This window comes from Ptiloglossa arizonensis, chromosome 5 (assembly GCF_051014685.1).
Source record: "Ptiloglossa arizonensis isolate GNS036 chromosome 5, iyPtiAriz1_principal, whole genome shotgun sequence".
Lineage (NCBI taxonomy): Eukaryota > Metazoa > Arthropoda > Insecta > Hymenoptera > Colletidae > Ptiloglossa > Ptiloglossa arizonensis.
In genome coordinates, this window is record NC_135052.1 from 12,297,467 (window position 1) to 12,321,652 (window position 24,186).

The following is a 24,186-nucleotide window of genomic DNA, read 5'->3' on the forward strand; positions in this document are numbered from 1 at the left end:
CTAATCTTTCTCCGCAAACACAGCCTACCGTCTCTGACGTCATACTACGCTGGTCAAAACAGTCTCTTGTACAATGGTAGATTTTCTGAAAGGATTCTTCTACTTTAATGAATTAATCTTTCCATTTAAAGTTACAAATAACCGTTATTTGGAATTATCTTCTATTTATAATTTTTTATGATATTTATAATGGAAATTTAGTTGAAGGGCTATATACACATAATGATACGAACTAATTTGGATTGTAAATGGTGCTGTGTAATTTTTCATTAATAATAAATAAGAAAAAATAATAAGGGGAATAAGTTTTTGTAATATAAATATCGATCGAAAAGGGTGTCTCCGAGATAAGGTTTAAATCGATAATGACGGTCCAATGTCTGCGCACGCATATTCCCCGTATTGTATGTATTCTATCTAGAGTATATTCTATCAATGATTAAATACAGATAATATTTATATCTTTTACATCAAACATATATTATACGTTTCTTATGTAGTAAATCAGTTTTTAATTATATAATAAATTATAAAATTATAACGAATGAAATTTAAACATAATGTAACATTCTATTTGTCCTCTTAATACAATTTATAAGAAGTTAAAATTTAAAATCTATAATTAACGCGTTTAAATACCAAGGTAAAATCAAAGAAACTGCATACCCTTAAAATATATGTATGTGGTTTTATAACTAAACAAAACTAGTTTTAGGAACTATATCCACCAAGGAACATTTTTATTTAACAAGTACAACTGTCAATGTTGGTACGAATACACGTTGTGACAACATCGGCCACCGTGACAGAAATTGAAAGATCGACATACCCGTTCGACTTGGAGGGATAATAAAGAAGTTTTTCTATCAAAATGCGTACGTACAACTTGCAATGTATAAATCGATACACGCAAGAAACTTCTTCGGGCAATGTGTAATTAAAAATAACATACCAAATTTCACAGTTGATAGCGTATGTCATAACCAGACTGTGGTGTACTCTAGTCGGTGTTTTCAATTTACAGTTATTTTTCATCCAAACAACAATTAAATTGTGTCAAAAAAAAAACAACTTCTATTTCTTTTTTATAATTTTCCAGCGGTCAGTAGCGGAGTATCATTTGTTCTCTCATCTATTCTGACAGTTCTTGTATTCTCTGGAATGCAAATCTACAAAACTTGGCTGGCATCGTCACAACTCTATACTATATTAGGAGGCTATATTGGGTCCTTATTATTTATATGTGTATTAACAGCTATGGGAAATCTAGAAGCAACAATATTTGGAAAATCTTTTCAACAGAAATTATTTCCCGAAGGTTTATTATTAAATAACAACTGATTTATTCTACTGATATTCATATAAAATATAAAATTATAACTGAATCTTTTTTTATTGCAGTTATGTTTTCACTAATTGTTAGCTTAATTGCATCAGGATTGGTACATCGTGTTGCAACCACAACTTGTTTTTTATTCTCTATAGTTGCATTGTATTATATCAATCGAATCTCACAGGAAACATATTCTGTACCAGTATCAATACATACAAAGAAGAGGAAATGAGGGAATGCAATTTAATTTTTTACTATAAATACTATTGTATTTGAAAAAAATAAGAAATGATAGGTCTTGATAATAATGAAAGACCATTTCAAATTAAAGACTTTTATATGGTATTGAAGTTCAGTAAATTCTTTAGATTCATAGTTATATTCTTACATTTGTCCTTATGCACAGTTTATCATGAACGCGCGTCACACAACACACACACACAAACAGAGGTATACACATACCATACAAAACATATTAAAAAAAAATAAGAAATTTATATAAATATATCTCATATGAAACAGGTTATATGCATACTACATAACGTTCCTGTTTACATTTTTTCCTCATGTAAAAAAGAACACATGGTTCTGTATAATTTCTCATAATTATTATAAGAAATATAATTATAATAAAGTTTATAATTATTTATCTTTTTCTCTATTCTTAATGATTTTTCATATCACTTATATATGTGTGTACAAGTATAATTGAAAGTAAATAAGAAAAATTTTAATGTATTTATATCATACATAAATAGTTTACAACAGTTTAGGATCTCGTTTTTGACTATTTCTATATTTCTCTGCTTCTTCCTTATCGCTGAAATATTCAAAGCATTCGTCTGGATCATTGATTCCAAGTGGAACATTTTCTTTTGTTAGACTCTTGCTAAAATTGGTCTGATCTGTGACATGTTTATAAATTGCCATTGCCTACAATTATTAAATCGTTTTATACAATAGAAAATAACATATTACATATAAAATGTACAAATCTTTTATTTCTTACTTGAGATACTATAGAAGACACATCACCTACATTGCTGGGTAATATTAAAGTATTAGTACTTTTCGCCAATTGATTAAGTGCTTTGACATACTGTTCTGCTATACTAAGTGCTGCTGCATTTTTTTCATCTGTTGAATTAAGAGCATCTGCTACAAGTTTTAAACTTTTTGCACGTGCTTCTGCAACAGTCACTAAAGCCATTGCTGTACCACTAGCTTTATTTATTTCTTCTTGTCTTGCAGCCTCTGCAAAAAGATAGGTACATACAAACTGTTTGTTAATAACTGCATACGAAAGAGTAATTACCTGATGCTAAAATCTGTGCCAAACGTTTCCCTTCAGCACGATTAATTTCTCCTTCCCTAACAGCTTCTGACTCTAAAATTGCAGCTCGCTTTTTGCGTTCTGCTTCTACTTGCATCTGCATTGCTTCCTGTACTCTTTGTGGCAATTTTATGTCACCTAGTATAATAACTTAATGGTAATATATTTATAGTTCATTTTCTTAAGAGTTATTACAATTTGACTTACGTATCTCATATCGAAGACAAGAAATACCCCAGACTTCACTTGCTTTATTTATACTATCGACCATACAAACATTAAGGCCTTCTCTTTCTCTGAATACTTTGTCCAAAGAAATTTTTCCTAATTCTGATCTCATTGTAGTTTGAGCTAATTGAATTACAGCAAATTCTGGATCCTCAACACCATACGAAGCTAAGTATGGGTCATTTATTTTTAAATATAATACTCCATCAATGTTTAATGTTACATTATCTGCAGGTAAGAATTTCAGAAATAATAGTGTATTTAATTTGAAAATGTGTTCAATAACATGTACCTGAAGTAATTGCACTTTGTTGTGGTATCTCTATAGTTATTTCCTTAAGACTTTGAACATATTTAACTTGATCAAGTATTGGTATGAGTACATTTAATCCTGGATCTAATATTTTATGAAACTTCCCCATTCTTTCAACAATCCATGCCTGAAAAAATATTTTTCTAATTATTATAATGTATTTTGACAACTTAAGTACCGATATATTAATTTTACAAGATTATTTTTAGAATTGAAGTAAACAATATTATCGACAAGGTATACAAAAATATTTGACTGTATACAAAAAGAAGTTTGGTAATGCTCATAAAAGTAACAAACCTCTTGCTGTGGAACAAACATTATAATAGTATTGATAGGTGTAATATATTTATTTCTAACATGTTGTGCTGACACCAATTTAGGAACAACGTGTTTGTATTGAAAGGTTTGCTGGCGCTATGAAAAAAATTTTCATTATATTAAAATTATATATATTTTTCGAAGATTATTTTCACCTTATTTTCAAAGCTATCATGGTTACCTTAAAAATTCCGAAATTGCGAATGAGCAGCTTAAAACCGCAATTATACCTTTGTAACAACATCACACTGACAAGTAGATGAAGATTCTTTGATGGTTAAAATACGTATAGGTTAGCTTGGATTAGTTGGAATCAGATACCGATAAAACACAACTCGTCTATAGCGTTATATTAAATTTCCCCAGCACTTGAACCTAGTTCAGACAGTTTCGAAAAGATGAGAAAGAAGACAAATATGAGGCTTTCTTTATCGTTCTCAAAAAATTTGAAGTCCGATTTGTGAAAACTTATTATAATACATTACAAGTAAAAAATATTTCAAAATGTGTATAACGTGTTACACCTTCTTTTCCCTTACTTAACTACATTTAATATTTTGTCTACTGTGAGATATTATAGAAATTAACTAAGAGAAATTAAAAATTTATGTCGAAGTTTTCTCTATAAATAATATGCAAGCTAATTTACAGTAAGCAAGGGATATTAAAAGTAAATATGTGGAATAAATTTAACGGTTTAAATTCAAATATAATAGAAATTCGTTTAACCGTTTAAGCGCAATCGTGTTAACATTCTAAAAAAATTCTTTTTAATTCTTGAAATGTGTTTTTTCATAAACAAAATTCGTTGATATTTTTCTTCATTACAATACTTTTCTACGTTATACGAATCATGGAGCAATATTCTGTCTCCAAATGTAAACCATGGTCACTCAGTCAAACCATCTGTCCGCAAATTGAACTTCAAATTTTTCTTGAATGACATAGAAAGCCTCACATTCACCTCCTTTTTTAAATCCTTAAAGCACCAAGTATGGACATGTGCCTTGTACATCAGAATTTGTAATGGTGGTACTTTATGTATCAGAATTTGTAATGGGGAAGGAAATTAATACGGCGCTGGATAGGTCAGAATGCTTCTGGCATCACTAGTTGGAATGAAAGCCAAATCTTGTGTATTGAAGCCAAATTTATAGCGCCACCTACTAAATGGTTGCCAACTACATATGCAAATATGTGGCGGACGCATGGTGTGTATATATGTATAGTAAAATCTCGATTGCACGCTAGAAAGGGCCGTAAGAAGCATAATAATAATTCATAACATAAACTAAAAAATGGACAATAATGATTCATAACTTGAACTAAACAAGGGTTTCATTTGCTCACTTTTAACACTATTGGACTCATACGCTCGCTTTTTGTTACCTCAGACTAAGAAAATGTTTAAGGAGCTTTCTAATTTAATAGCAAGTACATTTTTAAAAAGATTGTATCGTCAAAAGATTGACGATAATTTGTGCACTAATACTGTTATTATATTTTATTCAATATATATTATTTTAAATTTGAAAATTCATAACATGAATTAAAAGAGGGCGTCTTATTTGGAAGTTGCATCGAGATGTTAATAACTCTATCCTCAGCTCTAAAATCAATTAACATAAATTTGTAAATATAGTCAAGATTGGTTATATATATACAATTCAGATAACATTATTTTAATATTACAAAATTGTTTAATATTTTACTTTTTTATGCGATACTTTTTAATACGTTTAATAATATAAAATAACACATCTTAAAGTAAAATATAACTTACATAGTTTTAATGTAACAAATGTAATTAAACACATTTTGTCAATAAATGTTTATTCGATTTCAATAGAAGTTTTTTTTCTAGTACAATGCACTATGCAATTTGCATTTAACTCGTCAGATCTACATTTTTTTTTTCGTTCTTGGAAAACATTTAACATATCATTAAATAGTAATCACAGACATAATATCTAAATCCATTGATGTTATGTCACATTTTTTTCTTAGTCAGAAATTTTCCAAACAACTCAAGTAATTTCCTTAACTTTTCAGCTTCAAGTGATAACATTAAATGCACGAATCATTTGATGCGCTTCGTATGAAATATGTGTTCAGTTATTAGGCACAGTAGGTATAATATAAGCATAATATATATTTTAAAATGAATTCTTTTGTTGACACAACAAAAACGATCATGCACTACATTAATAATAACGAAGTATTATTATTATTCTATGTATGTTTATATTATTCATTTATTCTTAGTTATGTAAGATTAAAACAACTTCGTTAGAGCTATTTCATTAAGCAGTTTAAGATCTAGAAATCCAGTTTGAGCATTAATCACAATGTTAGTTTATGTTCCGTGATATTTCTTATGCAGGTATTTTAACGAAGAAACTGGAGAATAGAATAGCGTATATTTAAGAATAGATTAGAATACATACTGTACGTATGATTCAATGGAATAAAAAAATATAGTTTAATTTAAAATTCACGAGAAAATCATTACGTATTAATGTTCTCTAATTTATTTCGCATCATTCCATTAAAATAATTACTAGTAATCCAAGACACTGTTTTTGTTTCTTAAACGATATCACGCGCATATTTACGTAATATTTGTACCAAGTGAAACATATAAATGTTCTGATCCATCGAATCCATATCTAGTTTCCTACATGGTGTTTGAGACAAAAGAGACTTATTTGTTCGTTTGAAAAGAAGCGGTTGGTAACATTTGACGTCATGCGTTACTACTCTGTGCTACTATTGCTCTCTCTTCTGGCGTGGACGTATGCTGAGGAATTTTATTCAGATAAATACGATGATATCGATATTGTCACACTATTAGAAAACGATCGTATGCGAGAACAATACTATAACTGCTTCATGAATACGGGACCTTGCGTAACAGCGGATGCAAAATTCTTTAAAGGTAAGTTTCAAATTTCGATGTAACAAAATCGATCCACAAATCGAACTAACTTCACACTATTCAGTATAGGTTGAGACTCTAGATGCATAAATGCGCCATATATAAACCTTCTATGGACAAAATAATAACAATGATTTTTATATTTTTCGTCTTGTCAATTTTACTATTTATTTACGTGATTAAAATTTATTCATAAATTTTATGTTATGCATGTTTTAGAAAACTTGCCTGAAGCAGTTACAACAAATTGCAAGAAATGCACCGAAAAGCAGAAAGAAAATTTTAACACAATTGCAGACTGGTTTAATAAAAATCAGCCAGAGAAATGGACCGCTTTTGTAGAATATATGTTAAAGTCTATGAAAGAAGCATAGACAAGTAGAGGTTGAATAATTTTAACAAGTCTTTCAATCGATATAAACAAATGAATATTCCATATTATACTACCTTGAAGCAGTGTAGTGATGTATTGTATCATTAGTTATTATTAAATATAATTCAAGTAATCGATTTGATTTTCCAATTTTTGTAAAATTTCATTACCCTAATGCAATATTTCGTAAATACAATTATAAGCTAACATAAGTGAAAACTTCTCAGACACTACAATCGAGTTTCGCGCCTTCTCGATCAATTGGAGATAACGAAGAAAGTTCCCGATTTTTATTTTCTGAATTTTAATATACTTTATTTAGTTTACTATCCGTTCACACATATTTCTTGTTCCTAAGGAAAATGTATGACGAAATAGTGACAATGATGTACTTCCATTTTATATCTTAATCATGAAACATGGTAGTCGAACTAGGCAACTGATCGTAGCCCAATAACGTAATTGAATATGAAATGGCGCGAAATACAGATTGAAATATGATAATTCGATGAAAATCAGCAAATATCTACTGAGTTTTTTAATAGAATTTAAGAAAAGATATTAATTCAATTAGAATTAAATTTTTACACCGAACAAGTGTAGTTTACCTTAATTGGTCGATATCAGTGGTCACTGAGGATCAGCCAATAGGAAGCGGCGTTGTTCACGCGGGGAGAAATAATGCAGTCGTAAGGGAAGCAGCCTACTGTGATAATTGTGTAGCAATTGACAGTGCAGTGGAAAATATCGTGCATGTAGGTGCGTGTTATTATTCGATCCAAAATAACAGTTTAATTTAAAATGTCATCGCCTACACAAGTGGTGAGCAATATTTTTTCACATCGATTGCCTCCCTCGCGTCGATTATTTCAATTACCCTTGTTTCATTTACATGTTTTCATTGTTACTTGCGTCGTGACAGTTTCCGTGCACTCTTGCTTTTTCTTTGTACGTATAACAAAGGGGTCAAACGATTTTCTCTTTGTTTTCGTTCGTTCAAAGTAAAAAATACAAACGCAAGTCTACTGTCAAACAGCTGTTTTCTTTGTTTTGAATGACTGTTGTCTTTCTTTTTTCTCGTTCAGCATACTCGTTGTTGACTTTCCTTTTTGTTTACGGACTATTAATAACTAATGTTGGTAGTATTGCGATTGCCGGTCGCGTTTTTATGCGTTTATTGTGTCAGTTGCAAATGATCAAGTGAAAAATTCGTTTATTTCGTTGTTTTTTATATCGATTCGACCCGTTATTATTTTAGTTTAGTGCAATATTGAAACTATTTTTTTTTCACACAGTTAAAATTCTATGTATTCTCTGGTGAACAAATTATTGATTGCTGTCAGTATGAATTACATTAACTCTGGTTTAATGGATGTAATAATTGAATGCCATTGAATACTCTTCACTGTCTTGACTGAGTTACTGCAATCTTCTAATGATTGTTTAATTGACCATTCAACACTATACGTATAGACAGTGTTTTATTGAAATGTATTTTCTCTTGACGTAAGTAATAAAATCAGTCCTTGAGAATCACTTCTTTTTAGTACCACATATGTGATCTAGATTATTCAACAGTTTGAAGTTCAAAAAAATTAAAGCAATTATTTATTTATGTTCTGTTTTCCTTATACAAAGAATTCTAAAAAGCTGTTTCACAACTTTCTTATAACTATAGCTTGTTGAATCTGTAATTGTACATTATTGATATCATAAATATTAAACACAATCTTGTATTCATAAAGGCTAAATAGATTATATAGTGTATACAATCTAATTCCATTTGCTTAAATGCAAAGTAACATGCATACACATACAAATATTTTCTTATCTGATTACACATCTTTCATAGGTTTTAAATGAAAAACAATATTATGATTGCACAAGAATACAAAACAATGATTAATAAACCATTCTTTGTTCTCACACTGTGATAATATAATTTCATATCTTATCTCTTGTATTTGTTTATTTTCCTCTTCCTTTGAATCATAGTCCTTTGTTTCCAGCAAGATAAAAATTCTGAAAATTGATTAATTATTTTGTTCAGTTGTATTTTCATTGTTCTAATATGGAAAATTATTAACTAAAGTCTACTTTTTTGTAACAGTGAAAAATGAACAAAAGAATTACATTTTTCAAATATTCATCATATTATGTAAGTAAGTAAAAATGTATATAACGCAAAATAACATTTGAAATAATCCATTGGTATTTATTCAAACAATTGATTTTACCTATTCCAGTACCCTAACTGACCTTTGCCTAACAAAATTTGTTCTTTTTTTTAAACACATTTTTTTATCGAGACATTCGTAAAACTGGAAATGAATATTTTGAAAAATGCATCCGCAATCATTTGTATTTATGTTAATCATTGTACTAGGTACTCTGTTGAATAAAATTCAAACGAACACATACCATATCAATGTCTCGGTAAAGGAAGTGTTAGTCGCATAACAAGCCCTGACTCGATTCCAATTTCTCGTTTTGTCTGTTGCAGTTAAAAAGTATCGGCCCAAAGCTAGTCCCGTTCTTTAAAAGCGTGTCCGTATATTTTATATTACTGGCCGAGCAGCCATCACTGCTGACGGCATGTTTCAAGTGTTTGCCAATTATAAGTCTTATCGTCTTTGTTCTCCTACACGGAATTAGTTTATCGCAGGAGTAAGTGCGACAGAATTTTGCATGCGCCGATCCTTTCGTTTTCGCCTTTCTTTCGCATCTTTCGACTAACAAAGCACGCGTCATTCAATTTGTAAAACACGATTAAAATGAAAATCATACGCTTTTGTACGTATCAAAAAATAATACGAGTAATTTACTGATTTTCGCTAAAAATGCGCAAATTTTGGCTAAAAATCAAACTGAAAATCAATCAACGTTAAATCAACGGCATTTGCATCTCTTTACTTTGTCCAACACGTACGACGCAATGTGAGTGTTACGTTTGCGCTACAGATGACACCTTTAACGAGCAAACTTTCAGTGGAGCGGAAGAAACGAGTCAATCGAGCCTATGTTACATTTCCGTGGCTATTTGTAGGTGCTAGCTAGCCATTATCATGTTAGCCTCGCTTACACGCTTATTTTCAGGTCGCTTTTTTATTTTTCTAATCGGCAACGCACGTTTCGAAGACTCCCCCTTCCCCCTGCCAAGTCTTTAACGATCTCCGCATTCCACAGATCGCGTGAATTCTATTGTAATTACCGTTTGTTCCTTCGAACAAGTTTCGTTGGAACGAGAAGAGGATCGATTTGTTACGAGGCAAAGCGTTACACACACACACACTCTCTCTCTCTTTCTTTGTCGACCTTGTGACGTTTCCTAGCGATTGCTCTCATTTCGCTATGTTCCAACAACCGGAATAACGTTGAACGGTATCGTTCGACGTATTTTTATTACATAAAAAAAAACAAAAAAACAATCGTTTTTGAAAGTTGAGACTTGTTCAAAAATGTTACGATCGAAAAAGTCACCTGAAAATGTAAGTGTAAGCTAGACTTCTTCGCCGCTTCTGTGCTCCTGTCACTTTCTTGTATCTCTTGTGTTTCGTGCCATCAAAGCTGGGCATTATATAGCGAAAGTTTTATTAAAATCGGACATTTATTCAAAAATTTATCGAAAATTTTAATCGTTTTTTAAACGAAATCAATATGTACCATTTGTTTTAAATAAATAGCCCGACTTTGTGCATTATGATGAAAACGATACCCTTGTAAGTGGTATTGGTAATTTTTCGAAAAGAACTCGTGTCACGTTGACTCATAGTCTACTCCCGAATATTTTTATAATTTATTATATAATCAAAATACTCATTTTCATGCAGCAAATAAATCCGTGTAGTCGTTTACCAGAGCTGGTTTAGATTGAACATTCTCATATTTGTACCCTTCGTACCGATACTGTTGCGATTCCCTGTTACTTCATCCAATATGTGGTCTTAATACCCGGAAGAGTAACTAGTTCACGCAATCACGGTAGATGTTTCAGTTATACTACACTGCTCGAAGGAATTCAAGGGCCATTGTTTCTGTACAGAAAAGAAGTGTGAACTAAATATATACTATGAAGGAAATACCGAATACATGTAATAATTTCCGGTGTTAGTATTCAATTAGTTAACCCTCTATTAATTTTGAGTAGTACGTAAAAAGAAGCAGTTATAGTATAAAGAAGTAACAGTGTACTACAATAGTATGTCCTGCGAATACCAAAGGGTGCGATGAGAACCTCTATATAGTTTCAGCCAGCAAAACCATTGTCTATTTTCACCGCGAGACTGTAAACGAAAACAGACACTCGTAAGAAATCGTCTACTTCTTTCAGATACACCTTCTCCAGACGAATATTGACGGGACTAATATTCAGTTGTATGGGAGATGCGTTATTGGTTTGGCCTAGTTGTTTCACGCCTGGAATGTGTATGTTTGCCCTCGCCCAGATAATGTACATCAGCGCATTTGGTTTTATACCACTTAACATAATGCTAGGCACAATTCTATACGCGATGTGTTCTCTAGGTGAGGCTCATACGAGTGAATACTTTTTCTCTTATTCAGGCCACCAATGACTTCTCAGGCATCGTGTTCAATAATATAATTAAATAATCCTTGCAAAAACAAAAAACCACGAGATTGATTAAAGTTTCCACTTGTCCGAGAATTTATTGGTTACCTGAAAAAACAGGTGAGTTAATTGCAATATAACTTTATATTTTAGTCATATACACCTTGATGCCTGGTCTGAACGGTATCTTGGTCATCGGAGTTCCAGTTTACACCGTGTTATTGACAACCATGGCATGGAGAGCGATTTCAAGAGTACAATTTTATAGGGTATGCAGTATATTCGAGAGAGAGAAAAAATAGTTTTCTTATTTGAATAGTGTTTTCCAATCTCTGAAAATATTCCCCTATAAAAATATGTTACTCGATCGTTTCGTGAACCCTCCGTTTTATTTACAATAAACAGTAGCCGAAACAGGTGAAGCATTCTATTGTTGCATGTAAATATGATCCACTGATTTAATTAAGGGGGCAAAAGGGCCACGTGTGGTGCATGAAAGGACAGGGGTTGACTTGTTCAAAGGTCACGGGTGAGTGTTGTCTTCGCTCTTGGAGCGTGCTAAACACACTGAAAGAGGGAAGAAATTAAGCGATGTAATATTATAAATAAATGGCAATTTAGAATGATTGTCAGTTTGACACCACATTAACATTTTTAAGATATTGAAACTTCGAGGACATTTTCGCGCTACATGTACTTCTTTGCTTCGCATTCCAGAGTGCTGATTCTGCTGCCATATAAATTTTGTATTATATCCATTTTTTATATCGATCGATATACACGTACAATATACGACAATGTAGTACGATGAGCAACATTGTCCTAAATTTAATCGAGAGCACAAAACTTTGGGAACACCACCCGGAAAGCATTAAAGCAGATGTACCGTTAAGAACCCTGTCGCTTCGCGCTCGAACAAAAGTGAATTCGAAGATTTGAACATGTCTGTAAGATGAGATTGGAAAACACTGACACGTAAAAGCAACAGTTCAATTTGTCATTATTGCTCGACTGTGCGTGCAATTGTTAAATAAGTTTAATTATTTCTTCACCAGGAATTATGGACGTGGACTAAATTATGCAGTTGCATCGGGAGCATATGTTTTCTCGTATCCGATACCTTGCTCGGGTTTCACTATTTCCACACTCCGTTGCCTTACTCCCAAGTATACTGATCAAAGTTGTATGTAAATCACCAAAGCGAATTTATCATTAATTAATCGGATTGGTTTTCCAGGTCTCTATAATGCTGACGTATTACGCGGCTCAATTGGGAATAGCGCTGAGCGCGGTGGGCTCTAAAAATAACAACAACGTTAGCAATAATAGGATTGACGCAAACCAGGTAAAGGGTTGAGAATATTTAGTCTTCTATTTACCGATTTTGTAAATAATAATTGAATGGTCTATGTTATACCGCTCAAAATGATTAGAGAATCATTGTATCCGTAGAATTAATCAAGTATCAGAATTGAAAAGACTACCATTTAATATTGAATATCTAGTTTGTATAGTATCGATTGAATATATTGTTTCTCTAATTATTTTGAGCTATGTATTATACTAGAAACCATACAGTTTGTCGTAGCATAATTATCATTCTAAGTAGTTGCAATGACACTTAATCAAATGATTTATGGCAATGGTAAAACTGCCATGACACTGCCACTTTTCTGAGGCAAGAGTATCGAACTATCCGATGATTCATTGTGTCGTACCTGTTATGGAAGACAAACTTTATGACTGTTTACAGAGTAGTTTTTTTTTACGTTGAACGACAGAGTCAAATAAAGAAAAGAGATACCTTAAATGCTGTGAATATTTTAGAAATACTTTTATATTAGTATTCAATGGTAATTAAGATGTTTTCCAATCATAGAAATGTTTCACGTTTTAAATACCGTGCGCTTTACGATGTTTAAGAATATGCGAAAGTCACACGAGTGTTTGTTTTTGAATCGAATTACGTAGGAAGCGTTCCATATTAAGCTGGATTTTCAGTGGATTGACAAATGTGATTACATTCTATCGGTTCTTAAACAAAGACAAAAAACATGACTTTCAAATTAAACTGTTAACAGTATTTTCATGCATTCTTCAATTACAATAATAACGATGTTTGAAAAAACATCAGTCGCATATTATATGCATATGAATGAATGAGTGAGTGAGTGATTGAGGGGGGGAGGCGTGTGTATGCATCAAAAATACTACGAACCAAATCGTACTTTTTGTACAGTAGCAAAAGAAATATAAAGTATTTCATATATTAAGAGCTGAAACTGAATGTTAGTTGAATATATATAGATAGAAAGACATAAATTGTAAAAACTCTAAATGTTTGATGCTGTTTTCTCGTGTTACACAATGTTAAAAGAGAATAACAGTCTAAACAATTTTATAAAGATTCTTATAGTTCAATTTCTAAGACAAATGACATTTATTTAGACCAGGTTGACTATATTATTTTATTATTGCATTTACCAGTAATTATATAGGTATTAGACAATAGCGACGCATTTAATCTATTGTGCATCGTCTTGATATGCACGAAGCGGAACACTGACTCGAAGAACAAAAGTAATATTATTTTTTCAATGAAACTATTTTTTGTATCAATCTGAAGGAAACTCGTAGTTTTCTTTTAGAAAATATATTTTGTATTTTAGAATCTAGTGATTGTAGCGATCAATTTTTAGGTGAATGTAATACACGTGTAGATCTCAGTGACATATCATTTAACTGAATTAATCTTTTTCGGACTGCAAAAATAACTTGATTTTGTTAGCACGAATAAGCAGAGCTGGATAAAAATAAAATTACGATACAAATAAAAATGTTAAAGCATGAAAAGGTTTTCTGAACCTATTAATAAAAATTTTAGCATTTACTGTAATTATTTTGTAATCGGGATTACTTTTTATCCAGCTCTTGTACACATATTGTATACAAACATATTTTAAGTATTTTAATACAACAATTTATGTGTGCAAGTGTAGCATAATAATGAAACACATTTAGGATACATGTATTTCGAAAATAAAATATTCAGAGATATGTGATATAAACATTTTAGAATCTACTCTTCGATCTCCTTTTCTCGAGTTATATAAAATTACTAGTCCCTAGAAAACTTTCAGAAAGATTGTTCTTTGAAAATTATTTGTTAATATGATATTTCTATATGTACTTCACCGTAAAACACTGTAAATGTTATGAAATATGTGGCTGCCTAATTTCTTAATATGATTTCGAAATTACATTGGTGAGAAGAAAATGTAAATTTAAATTGTATTTTTTATATTATTAAAATTTTGTTATACCAGACAAATTAATGATGTTTTATAAGGTTTTTACTTAAGATATTTCAGAAAATAATAATTGTTACTGTAGAACTAAGGTTTCTGCACCTCCTCGTCGTACAACAATACCGTTTGATTGTTTGCTTTCTTCGGCATATTTTATCTTACACTTGAAAAGCCTAAAATATAATGGAAAAAAAAATATACATACATATATATAAATCCTATACTTCTGTGGGCAATATATATAAATTATGTCGTAAAATATTTATATATTTATAAAAGTACATTGCGTTCCTTTTACTCACGATAAAATGTCATTCCACATTTGTGCTTGCTTTTCATGTATTACACTAGTTTTCTTTAACTGTTCTTTCTCCAATATTAAATTTTTTATTTTGGTTTCTTCTGACCGTATAGCAGCATTTAATTCTTCCTTTATTGTTTTACCAGGATCAGAAATGTCGGGGTTCTACATAATACGTAATATTATATGCAACATGCGAGTAAATCAATTGTAAATCAAAGTTAACAAACCTCTGTATCACATTTTATTTTTTCCTCGATAGTTCTCATTTTATTTACAAGTTTCTCTAATTTCTCCTTTTCTTCAATATCCTTGCAACATAGTTTACATCGAATTATATAATGAATAAATTAATAATAACAACTATAGTCAATTACCTTTTTTATTTTTGCTTTTAGGCTTTCTACCTGAGACTGTAGATTACTAATCGATATATTCATACTTGATTCTATATCACTATGAGCTTTTTCAGCTTTTTCGTGCTGCTGTTCGAATTCCCGCGATTTTCCACGTAACGTTCGAACTTCTATAATATATTTAGATTATTAAGTGTTTATTAATCACGATACACTATCCGCTCATACCATTTATTAACGGAATCAATTTCGCTCGAAAAGCGGAAATATCTCGTGACATCTGAAGATTCATCGAGGACGCATTTTCTTCTGTAAAGTCATCCAGAGTGCTTTTTTTAGCTGTTTTTAGTATTTCTTTTGTTTGATTGCATTGATTAAGCTAGAAAAAAAATTATAGTTAAACTATAATTTAAAAAATTCAATTAAAAAAAAATACCTGATTTTCCAAAATAGCTGTTGTTCGATAGAGCACACTATTTTCTGCATTAAGCCATGCTAATTCACCTTTACAGTGCTTATAAAGTGCACTCCTAGTTTTTAAACGAGTAATATATTTTTTCAATTCATCTCCTTTGGGTGCCGCACTCTCTTCCGCCATTTTTGATAACTCGCATTTTTCTTCCAATTTTGCTTGCAATTCTTGCAAAGAGTTCTCCGTTTTTTCTAATCGTTCCAGTAGGTTTCTTTTAATGTTGGCAACAGCGGCTGCTTGTTGCCGAAACGGTTCCATTTTGTTGGTATTGCTATTTGAAATCTAAACAAATTCTATCAATTACAAATAGTATACACAAAAAAAAAAAATATGTACTATTAAATTAAAGCTTACCTTGCGTTCTACCAAGTCTTGAATGTCCTTTGCTATGACATCCAATTTGTTTCTCAGTATCGTTATCTGTTCGGGGCCTAAATATGAATACTGCTTTACTGCTATTAAAGCCTTCATACGATCCTTTTTCGCGTTCAATTCAGCCGGCTGTTTTTCATTCGTAATTATAGTTTGAACCGTGACCACTTCAGACAACTGTCGCAATAATGTTTGCGCTGTGACCTCGCTCTCATCCCTTTTCAAAATTTCCAACTCTCGTTCCAATCTTTGGAGGGAAATCTAAAATATTATCAGCTAATCAATTATAAAATTGTAGTTGATGGTCAGTGATCTGTCTTCGGATCAGTGATAAATATTCAAGAAACGTGAATGTTTCTAATCGTCTACCTGTAGCCGGGATATGAATTCTTTCTCTTGTTCTTCCTGCAACGCGAGATCACGTTCTTTGTCTCTCTCCACACGCAGTGCTCGTGCTGCGTCCAATAAATGAGTCCCCGCTTCCGCTTTCGCCTTCATTTTATCAATGCGTATTGTCACCGCCTACGAATTAAATTAACGCAGGCGTTAAACATATGCGCAGCGAATGATTTGCTTGCATTTGCATACTACCGATATCCTTTCTCACCTCTTTCTCTTTTTCCATCGTTTTCAGGTCAGCGGTAAGTTCACTGGCGTTCTCAAAATTCTAAATTTAACAAAACGGACTGAGAATAAACTCAATGATATATTAATAATGGGAACGCTTGGCTTTTTTTCTTTTTACCTTTTTCCCTATTTCCCTTTCCTTGTGAGCAGTTTTGAATCGATCGATTAAAGCGTTATACTGTTCGTACAAAGAAGAGACCTCCGGATCGCTCAAATACTCGGTAGGAACCTCCACCTAATTGACGATAATAAAGTCACTCGCTGTAAATGAGTTTAAGAGGGGGAATAGGTATCTATATAGATATACCTTTACTAGAAAGCGGGATAAATAAGCTCTTTTTCGAACAGTGTCCACATGGGATAAAAGCCATGTCAAAATAGGATGGATCGTCTCAGGATCACCTCGAATGAGGCCTTGCCTGTATAAATAAAATTAAATAAAAATTAATCAAAATGACTCGATCAGAATAGTCAATTTGAAATAATCGTTTCATTTAAAACAAAATAAAACAAGAACAAAAAAAAACCATTTTACCTAAAATTTGCGGGATCTGTTTGTGGTTGATAATTAAGTACACGAAGAGCAAACAAAGTATTAATAGCAGTGTCTTCGAGAGTCTCATTTTTCGCCTCGACATTGGCATCATTTTGATCCTGTATCTTAATCAATACCTCTCTTAATATCTGCAATAAACAGTTTCAAGTAGAAAAAATTCCAAAACGAACCAATTAACGTTTCTTTGTACCAATTAATCTACTTCAAAGTTTCAAAATATTATCAATTAGAATGTTGACCAAGAAAACAAATTTAGAGTTGTTATAGAGCGACGCTTACTTGCAACAGTTCCTCCGGTCTAAGAGAATTGAAATAAATAATATTGTAATTACGTCCCAACAACTTATTCACTTCCGTTACGATGAACTTCATGTTTTCCTTCATGATCGTGCCTCGATATGCTCTTTACTTCGAGGTCCATAGAACAACGATCAAACTATTATAGTATAGAATAAATATGCTGCCTCAGTGTTATCACAACTCGTTGTCCTGACGACGTCATGCGCGCGTCGGATTGGAACGAGCTTCTCATTTAAAAGTATATTACGCAAATTTTACGCGCAATATATTAGAAATAAATATTTGCATTTTCTATGTTGATTATTCGAGTAAAATTGTTCGCAAATTGAGCGACGAGCGCGGCCCAGTATTGGAGAACCTTGATAGGTCATTTAATTTCGAACTCGCGTAATTATTTGATGCACCTTGTATGCATATCAGTATCGATTTTACCATAATTTGTACTTTGTTCGTTTCAATACGCTTACAGCACATCAATTACAAATCGTCGCAAAAAATTTCTAAGCGATGGGGTATATCTAAATCGTACATTAAATTTTCATATAATAATTAAACGCTATTACAAGATACGACCACTGTCTATTGAAGACAACATCTGGAAAACAAGTCGTAACTGAATTATTATTCTAACGACTATTCTAATGATCTGCAAGTCTTGTTGGTTTTTCGCTCGGGATACTCCAATAGCTTTACGGTGAATGAGAAGCACATGAAATTATAAATTTAACTTTAAGAATAATCATTACCTTTATTAAAAGAAACTTTTTCTGAGACATAAGATCATCGTTAGCAGACAATTAGATCGCACTGCCTCGCTGGAACTTTAAATATATTCTTCAAAAATCCTCCATAAATGCTCCGACATAAATGGTTTATTTGATACGTGAAAATTGAGTTTCGCGTTTTCTGTTTCATCACATATTTCAATACGCAATTTCGATATGAAAAGTCGGATTCGTTCCAGTGCACTGATTCCTCGATATAATATAACACAGTAATATATTTAAATCTTTCGGGAATTCATATATTCATCAGCGGTGTGTCGATTTTCTGAGCATAGTTTATTTCATAATACTATACTGAACCTTAATTTTACTATTTAACAAACCTCAACCCTAAACAGTGTCAGTTTTCCTTCTTTTTTATATATATTTTTTTAATAGATGCCGCTAGAACAACATTTCTATTCGCTTATGTGCGTTAACAGGTAAAAGAGAGTACACCGAAGTTATGTCGACTGAAAAATATTTACTGGAAAGTCGGCTCGAGCATGATTGAAATTGTGTTTGTGTCTTTCTCCTCTCTGTTCTGCTGTTCTAGTTGTACATTATATATTATGGGCAACTCTTGTTAACTCTTACAATATCGTGTTATAAAAATGGCTTGTGAAGTCTTATAAAAGAACCATGCAAGTCATACTTGTGACGATGTTTAATAATCAGTCTAAAATTTGAACAATGTAGCAACATCGTGATAATCAAATACTGCATGAAAAATCATTTGAAGATTGTACTATATATAAATAGTATAATATATATGTATAATCTATATTTATCATATATATAAGTACCGTAATATTGGGTATTGGATGTTACATAAAGGATAGAATTTAAATGGGCAATACATAGAACTTCTCCAATTAAAAAAAAAAGAAAAAAGAAAAACAAAAACCAAAAATATCAATAAAAACAGGTTTCTCTAAGGGTGTATATCGCCTTATGATAATATGTTTGCAAAATTCTGTGCACAATATAAAAAACTGCAAAGTTATGATAATGACTCGACTTGGATATTACACGACATCGTGTTTAAGTTGTTTAAATTTTAAATAGAGTTATTATGCTCGAATGCACGTTATCACGATGCATCGATAATATTAACCTTTTCTTAGCCTCCAATCCTTGAACTTGTAAGAATGTCAGAAGTCATATGAATTAGAGAGTCAACGAATCTGTTGCGCAGCATCACAGAATGAAGGGACAATTTACAAGTCACATAAAATAATGATTGCAGGCAATCGATCGGTTTGGTTTACATTCATTATTGACGACTATTGGATACAGTTTCCACAAGCATAATAAGACAATAAAAACCATACATAAATTTGTATGAAAGTTACATACTTAGGTGCACTTAGTGTTCCAACACTAAAAATTTATTAATTTAGAATCGCCAGTATTGAACTCAACCTCGCATCATTATATACCTAATATAAAACAAGAACACAACAAACTTTCTGGCATACATAATACATTTCAACATGTAAGATTGTATGTCAAATTGATTTTCCCCCATCTTTCCATTCAGTTAATTAGCTCCCTACCCTTTTGCAGTTTTCTACATAATTTTCGTCATTGTCTTATCTCCCGAGATAAGTAAAACAGCAAGTCAATAGCATCAATGTGTGTATACTTTTACTCTTTTACTGGGAGCATATTTTCGCTTAAAAAACAAATTTCTATTGTATACAGAATGTAATTTCTCTTACAGATGGCGACGTGATTTAAGGTATTCCATGTAGCATGTGTGAAGGGAGGAAGAAAGGATGGTAAACATAGAATATGAATCCAGTTTATCCGCTCTTGAAGAGGAGAATGGCCACCTGACCCAGGTAGAAATAGATAAAATGTCTTGTTTCGTGCGTTACATAGCTTCCAAAGTTACGTCCTACAATGCAATGCCACGTCGGATTGTACTTTTTATCGAATTCTTTTTTAATAAAGGCTGCAATATCCTGAAAGAAAGAATCAAATTTTAACCTTAGAATTATATGTTCTATCTACTCTATTTGTTTATATAATTAATCGAATAAAAAAAATGACCATAAATATTATATTTCACTATACTCTACAATGTATGTTAAATAGCTACAGATATGTGTACCATGTGCTTTCATACACACGATATCTGTAATAGTCTGAAACACATTTTAAAACATACCTTTTCAATGTTATACTTTTCAAGTGCCTGAGTCGCACAGTCAACAGCATCCTGCTGCATCTCCTCTGACATGTCAGCATTCTTGATTACGGCCTTTCTGTCTGACATTTTCGTAGTTCTGAAACCCGCAAGAGAAACAAGAAATACTTTCAAATGCCTGACAACAATGAACCATGTACCTAACAAGAGCATCCTAATTACAGTTCCATAATGGTAGCAGTTTTAACGCGGGAAAACCATTACCATTAGTAATTTTGTAAATAGGAGAAAAAAGAAAGGATCGTATGAATGAACGAAAAAATAGATTTTGAACCTGGAGGAAGGAATGCGCGCAATTTTGACAGTAGCGTACACGTCATGTGCCGGCATGACAATACGATTAGAAATACATAAAAATGATCGAGTTAATAAGCACAATACGAAATGAGCGACCGCGAAGACGACAACGGAGGCGAAACGCGGGAGGATAATGTTTTGTCGATACGACGCGACGATGAAAATAATAATCGACCAGCACGCGATCACCAGAATTAGGTTCAAATCAAAAACTCGTATAGATAAATTTTTTTACTCCTGTCGCGGGAATTATCGAAAATCCAAATTCAACTTGACGTATAAGCTGCCTCTTTCCCGGTTGAAAATGAAAAATACCGTTTCGAATAGAATAACACTCGACATACCTTTCGAAATTGACACTCTGACCAACAGACACACAGGAAAACGATCGTTATATTCTACCGCGACGGTACGCGTTCTTATTTCTGTTTTTATTCTACGTGAACTGATTTATACACCAAAAATTTTCGTTCGCTCAAGACGACAGCGACTATTCCTCGATCGAGTTCAAGACTGAAGTGCCTGTGCCGCGATCCTAGCCTCTGATTGGCCCACGATTAGGGTCTTCTATCACGGTCTTCTATCAACCCAACATGCCTCGCTGTTAGCAACCCGCGTAAACATGAATTCGAGTAATCGATCGAAAATTTCAACGCGAAACGCCAGTTATGCCTATGTTTTTCCATTTCCTCTCAGTAGAACTTGTTCTTTTTGCAATCATATCGTGGAAAATTAATTGCAAAAATTGAAATCTGTTAAAACTGTCATATTTAAATTTGAATCGATTACATTCTACGTATTCGAAATATACTTGGATATATTGACAAAGCGAGCATGTCACGCGAAAATGCTATTTCTATGCCTTCATAGATCTAAATCATAGACAATTTCAATGTCAATATCGGTAACAATAATAAATATAATTGCACAGATTAGGTATAGAAGGTTCCATATCTTGTCTGTGATATCTGTAAATAGAAGGCATTACCATTTGAGGTATTTGCTTTCAATTATGAATAAGTAGAATAGACATTGATCTTAAATCCAATAAATTAAACAACCTTCGTATCCTCAAATACTTAAAAATATATGAATCTAATATATTTTGTAAATTTATTGGTATACAAGTCAGAAATAAGATATAGTATAATCGTTTCTCTTGCGGAATTTGGTGTAACATGATCTGAAATACCGACCTCTTAAAATAATAGTGGTTTAGAAGCGACCTCTTTGTTTAAGAACGGTTTACTCGATCATTCGAGTAAATCACCAAAGTCGATAAAGAGAATAAACGTAGAAAACTGTATATTGTTGTGATTCCATCAAATCTATCGGTCTCAGAAAACATTGTAACAATAATTTGCATTCATTTTTACAGCACAGAATGATAACGAATTAAAGTTATAATATTTTTGCATCATGAAAATTGTAAACATTTGATCCGTGTAGCACGATAAAGCATTACTTGCAATAACTATTTTATATCTTGTCTGAGTACAAATTGCATACTTCTTTTCGATTTTAAACGTTTTCCTTGAATTGAGTAATTAGTTATATTATAATATAACTCCATAATAAAATTATCCAATGATTAAATTTAAATAACCCTTTGCAGGTGGGGTCGTTTGGCGTGACATAATTTTAAAATATTTTTGGCATATGTTACTGATGTGGTTCGTGTATTTAAGGAATAAAATTTCATTTAATTTTTTCATTATTAGAGAAGATAGAGAAAAAGTTTATTTAATGCTTTTACATAAAATTTAATTTTTTGGAAGATTTATTTAGAACTTTTTGAATAATTTTTACAAATAACGCATATACATATAGCGAAATAAGCAAAAGATTACAAGAGGTAACCACTATTATTCATGAATTGTTTATGCCCAAAATCTAATCAGATGTTAAGATAAGATTATAAAACTCAAATGTAAAGTTTCATTGAAATTCATTCATGACGAAATTGTATGAACATTCAAAATGAAATTTTTTTCATGATAATTAAAATGTGATTAAAGGGTCTTAAGACATGTGTTTTCGTAACCAACATATTTTGACCTTTGTATTTATTACAATACTTTCCTGAGTTATACAAATCATGGACAATATTCTGTCTGCAAACGTAAACCGTCTACTTGTAAATTAAACTTTAGATCTTTCGAGAACGAAGGAGAAAGCTTAACACTCTTTTTCTCGACTCGCTAAAGCTGTCCGAAGTATGAGTCGATCTCACAAACATGCAGCTTTTAGATTAGACATATAGTGATGGGGAAATTTCCACAATTCTTCAGTTAACTATGATGCACAATCTGGTCACTATATTTTATTCCGGTCTGAATCAATAAAGTCGGAAGTGACACGAAAATAAAAAGTAAGCTTGCGACACCTCGATCTGTGAGACACGAAAAAGTATTACCTGGCGATAACAGGTTGATAGAACCACAGGAGTTTCACATGTATAGATTTAATAAACGTTTCGTTTTATGGGATTTGATGTTAAAACCTGAAATACCGACGTAAAAGACAATAGTTTTTGTGCGACCTCCTCCTTTGAAAACGATGATTCTAGGAACTATATTCAACCGAACCAAAGACGGTAAAGGTAGTAAATGTAGTAAATGTTTGAAACACAATGCTAATTTTTTTTAATAGATCACAACTGTTAAACTAGCAAATGGATAATGAGTTTCTAGGTTTATACAGTAAAGAGATAGAAGTACCAAATAAAAATTATTTCAGTTAAAAAAGTAGTTCTGTAACCATTCTTTTTGCAATTAGTTTAAACAAACGTTATTTTTTATTAAATGGAAACTATTTAAAAAATTGAAACAAATGAAAACGTAGTCCTATTTGTTCTCTTTATGGAAGAATTTTAAAAAATATGGAGACTTTAAAATAGGTTCCCTAAAAATTGATTCAAGTTTACGGTGTACCGAAGCGCACCGGTCTAGTCATGCGGTACTAATAGCCATGCAGTTTTACCTACCATTGTTACATAGGATATATGATCGCTGTATGGTTTAATATGGTTAATAAATATTGATAACTTATTCTTTGTTAATGGTACTTATTACTGGAAATATTCAAGTTGTCATAATTCAATGGAAACAACATAGCAACTCACAATAATTGTGAGTATTATTCCATCGGAATAAGATGGGATGTGACGGAATTGGATTAACAGATAAATGTTTTACAATATCGGTGAA

General features: G+C 31.9%; 6 protein-coding genes across 14 annotated transcripts; 3 read left to right on the forward strand and 3 right to left on the reverse strand.

The window, feature by feature from the left end:
- The first annotated feature begins 715 nt into the window (after window positions 1–715).
- On the forward strand, window positions 716–2,027 carry LOC143147098 (protein KRTCAP2 homolog). Of its 2 annotated transcripts, none has more exons than XM_076312031.1 (3): window positions 716–875; window positions 1,100–1,318; window positions 1,402–1,999. In XM_076312031.1, exons 1-3 carry the CDS (start codon window positions 872–874, stop codon window positions 1,563–1,565), a joined length of 387 nt encoding a protein of 128 aa, XP_076168146.1. In that variant the 5' UTR covers window positions 716–871; the 3' UTR covers window positions 1,566–1,999. The 2 variants fall into 2 exon arrangements, with proteins under 2 accessions (XP_076168146.1, XP_076168145.1); XM_076312030.1 differs by having other exon boundaries at window positions 872–1,003; window positions 1,402–2,027.
- Window positions 1,640–4,647, reverse strand: Stoml2 (stomatin like 2). 2 transcript variants are annotated; one of them, XM_076312027.1, is made up of 8 exons: window positions 4,493–4,647; window positions 3,710–3,903; window positions 3,508–3,624; window positions 3,187–3,334; window positions 2,874–3,122; window positions 2,649–2,804; window positions 2,343–2,587; window positions 1,640–2,266 (listed from the first exon to the last, which is right to left on the reverse strand). In XM_076312027.1, exons 2-8 carry the CDS (start codon window positions 3,770–3,772, stop codon window positions 2,093–2,095), a joined length of 1,152 nt encoding a protein of 383 aa, XP_076168142.1. In that variant the 5' UTR covers window positions 3,773–3,903; window positions 4,493–4,647; the 3' UTR covers window positions 1,640–2,092. The 2 variants fall into 2 exon arrangements, with proteins under 2 accessions (XP_076168142.1, XP_076168143.1); XM_076312028.1 differs by having other exon boundaries at window positions 4,487–4,637.
- A 25-nt stretch (window positions 4,648–4,672) lies between these two features.
- Window positions 4,673–6,989, forward strand: Csp1 (chemosensory protein 1). Its single transcript, XM_076312032.1, has 3 exons — window positions 4,673–4,739; window positions 6,202–6,466; window positions 6,686–6,989. The coding sequence occupies exons 1-3, from the start codon at window positions 4,716–4,718 to the stop codon at window positions 6,838–6,840; spliced, it is 444 nt and encodes a 147-aa protein (XP_076168147.1). The 5' UTR covers window positions 4,673–4,715; the 3' UTR covers window positions 6,841–6,989.
- A 28-nt stretch (window positions 6,990–7,017) lies between these two features.
- Window positions 7,018–14,644, forward strand: LOC143147097 (lysoplasmalogenase TMEM86A). The gene is made up of 6 exons (XM_076312029.1): window positions 7,018–7,661; window positions 9,343–9,506; window positions 11,170–11,363; window positions 11,563–11,678; window positions 12,465–12,575; window positions 12,647–14,644. Exons 1-6 carry the CDS (start codon window positions 7,641–7,643, stop codon window positions 12,764–12,766), a joined length of 726 nt encoding a protein of 241 aa, XP_076168144.1. The 5' UTR covers window positions 7,018–7,640; the 3' UTR covers window positions 12,767–14,644.
- Window positions 8,445–18,588, reverse strand: LOC143147093 (intraflagellar transport protein 81 homolog). 7 transcript variants are annotated; one of them, XM_076312017.1, is made up of 19 exons: window positions 18,448–18,588; window positions 17,681–18,296; window positions 17,381–17,529; window positions 17,153–17,264; window positions 16,964–17,080; window positions 16,826–16,885; window positions 16,588–16,740; window positions 16,201–16,479; window positions 15,811–16,128; window positions 15,603–15,753; window positions 15,396–15,544; window positions 15,249–15,329; window positions 15,020–15,183; window positions 14,798–14,890; window positions 13,214–13,443; window positions 12,789–13,127; window positions 12,462–12,707; window positions 9,261–11,517; window positions 8,447–8,861 (listed from the first exon to the last, which is right to left on the reverse strand). In XM_076312017.1, the coding sequence occupies exons 2-15, from the start codon at window positions 17,783–17,785 to the stop codon at window positions 13,428–13,430; spliced, it is 1,947 nt and encodes a 648-aa protein (XP_076168132.1). In that variant the 5' UTR covers window positions 17,786–18,296; window positions 18,448–18,588; the 3' UTR covers window positions 8,447–8,861; window positions 9,261–11,517; window positions 12,462–12,707; window positions 12,789–13,127; window positions 13,214–13,427. The 7 variants fall into 7 exon arrangements, with proteins under 7 accessions (XP_076168136.1, XP_076168132.1, XP_076168133.1 ...); XM_076312018.1 differs by having other exon boundaries at window positions 12,530–13,127; XM_076312016.1 differs by having other exon boundaries at window positions 12,462–13,127.
- A 155-nt stretch (window positions 18,589–18,743) lies between these two features.
- On the reverse strand, window positions 18,744–21,498 carry LOC143147102 (dynein light chain 2, cytoplasmic). The gene is made up of 3 exons (XM_076312034.1): window positions 21,322–21,498; window positions 20,642–20,759; window positions 18,744–20,435 (listed from the first exon to the last, which is right to left on the reverse strand). Exons 2-3 carry the CDS (start codon window positions 20,747–20,749, stop codon window positions 20,274–20,276), a joined length of 270 nt encoding a protein of 89 aa, XP_076168149.1. The 5' UTR covers window positions 20,750–20,759; window positions 21,322–21,498; the 3' UTR covers window positions 18,744–20,273.
- Window positions 21,499–24,186: the final 2,688 nt, after the last annotated feature.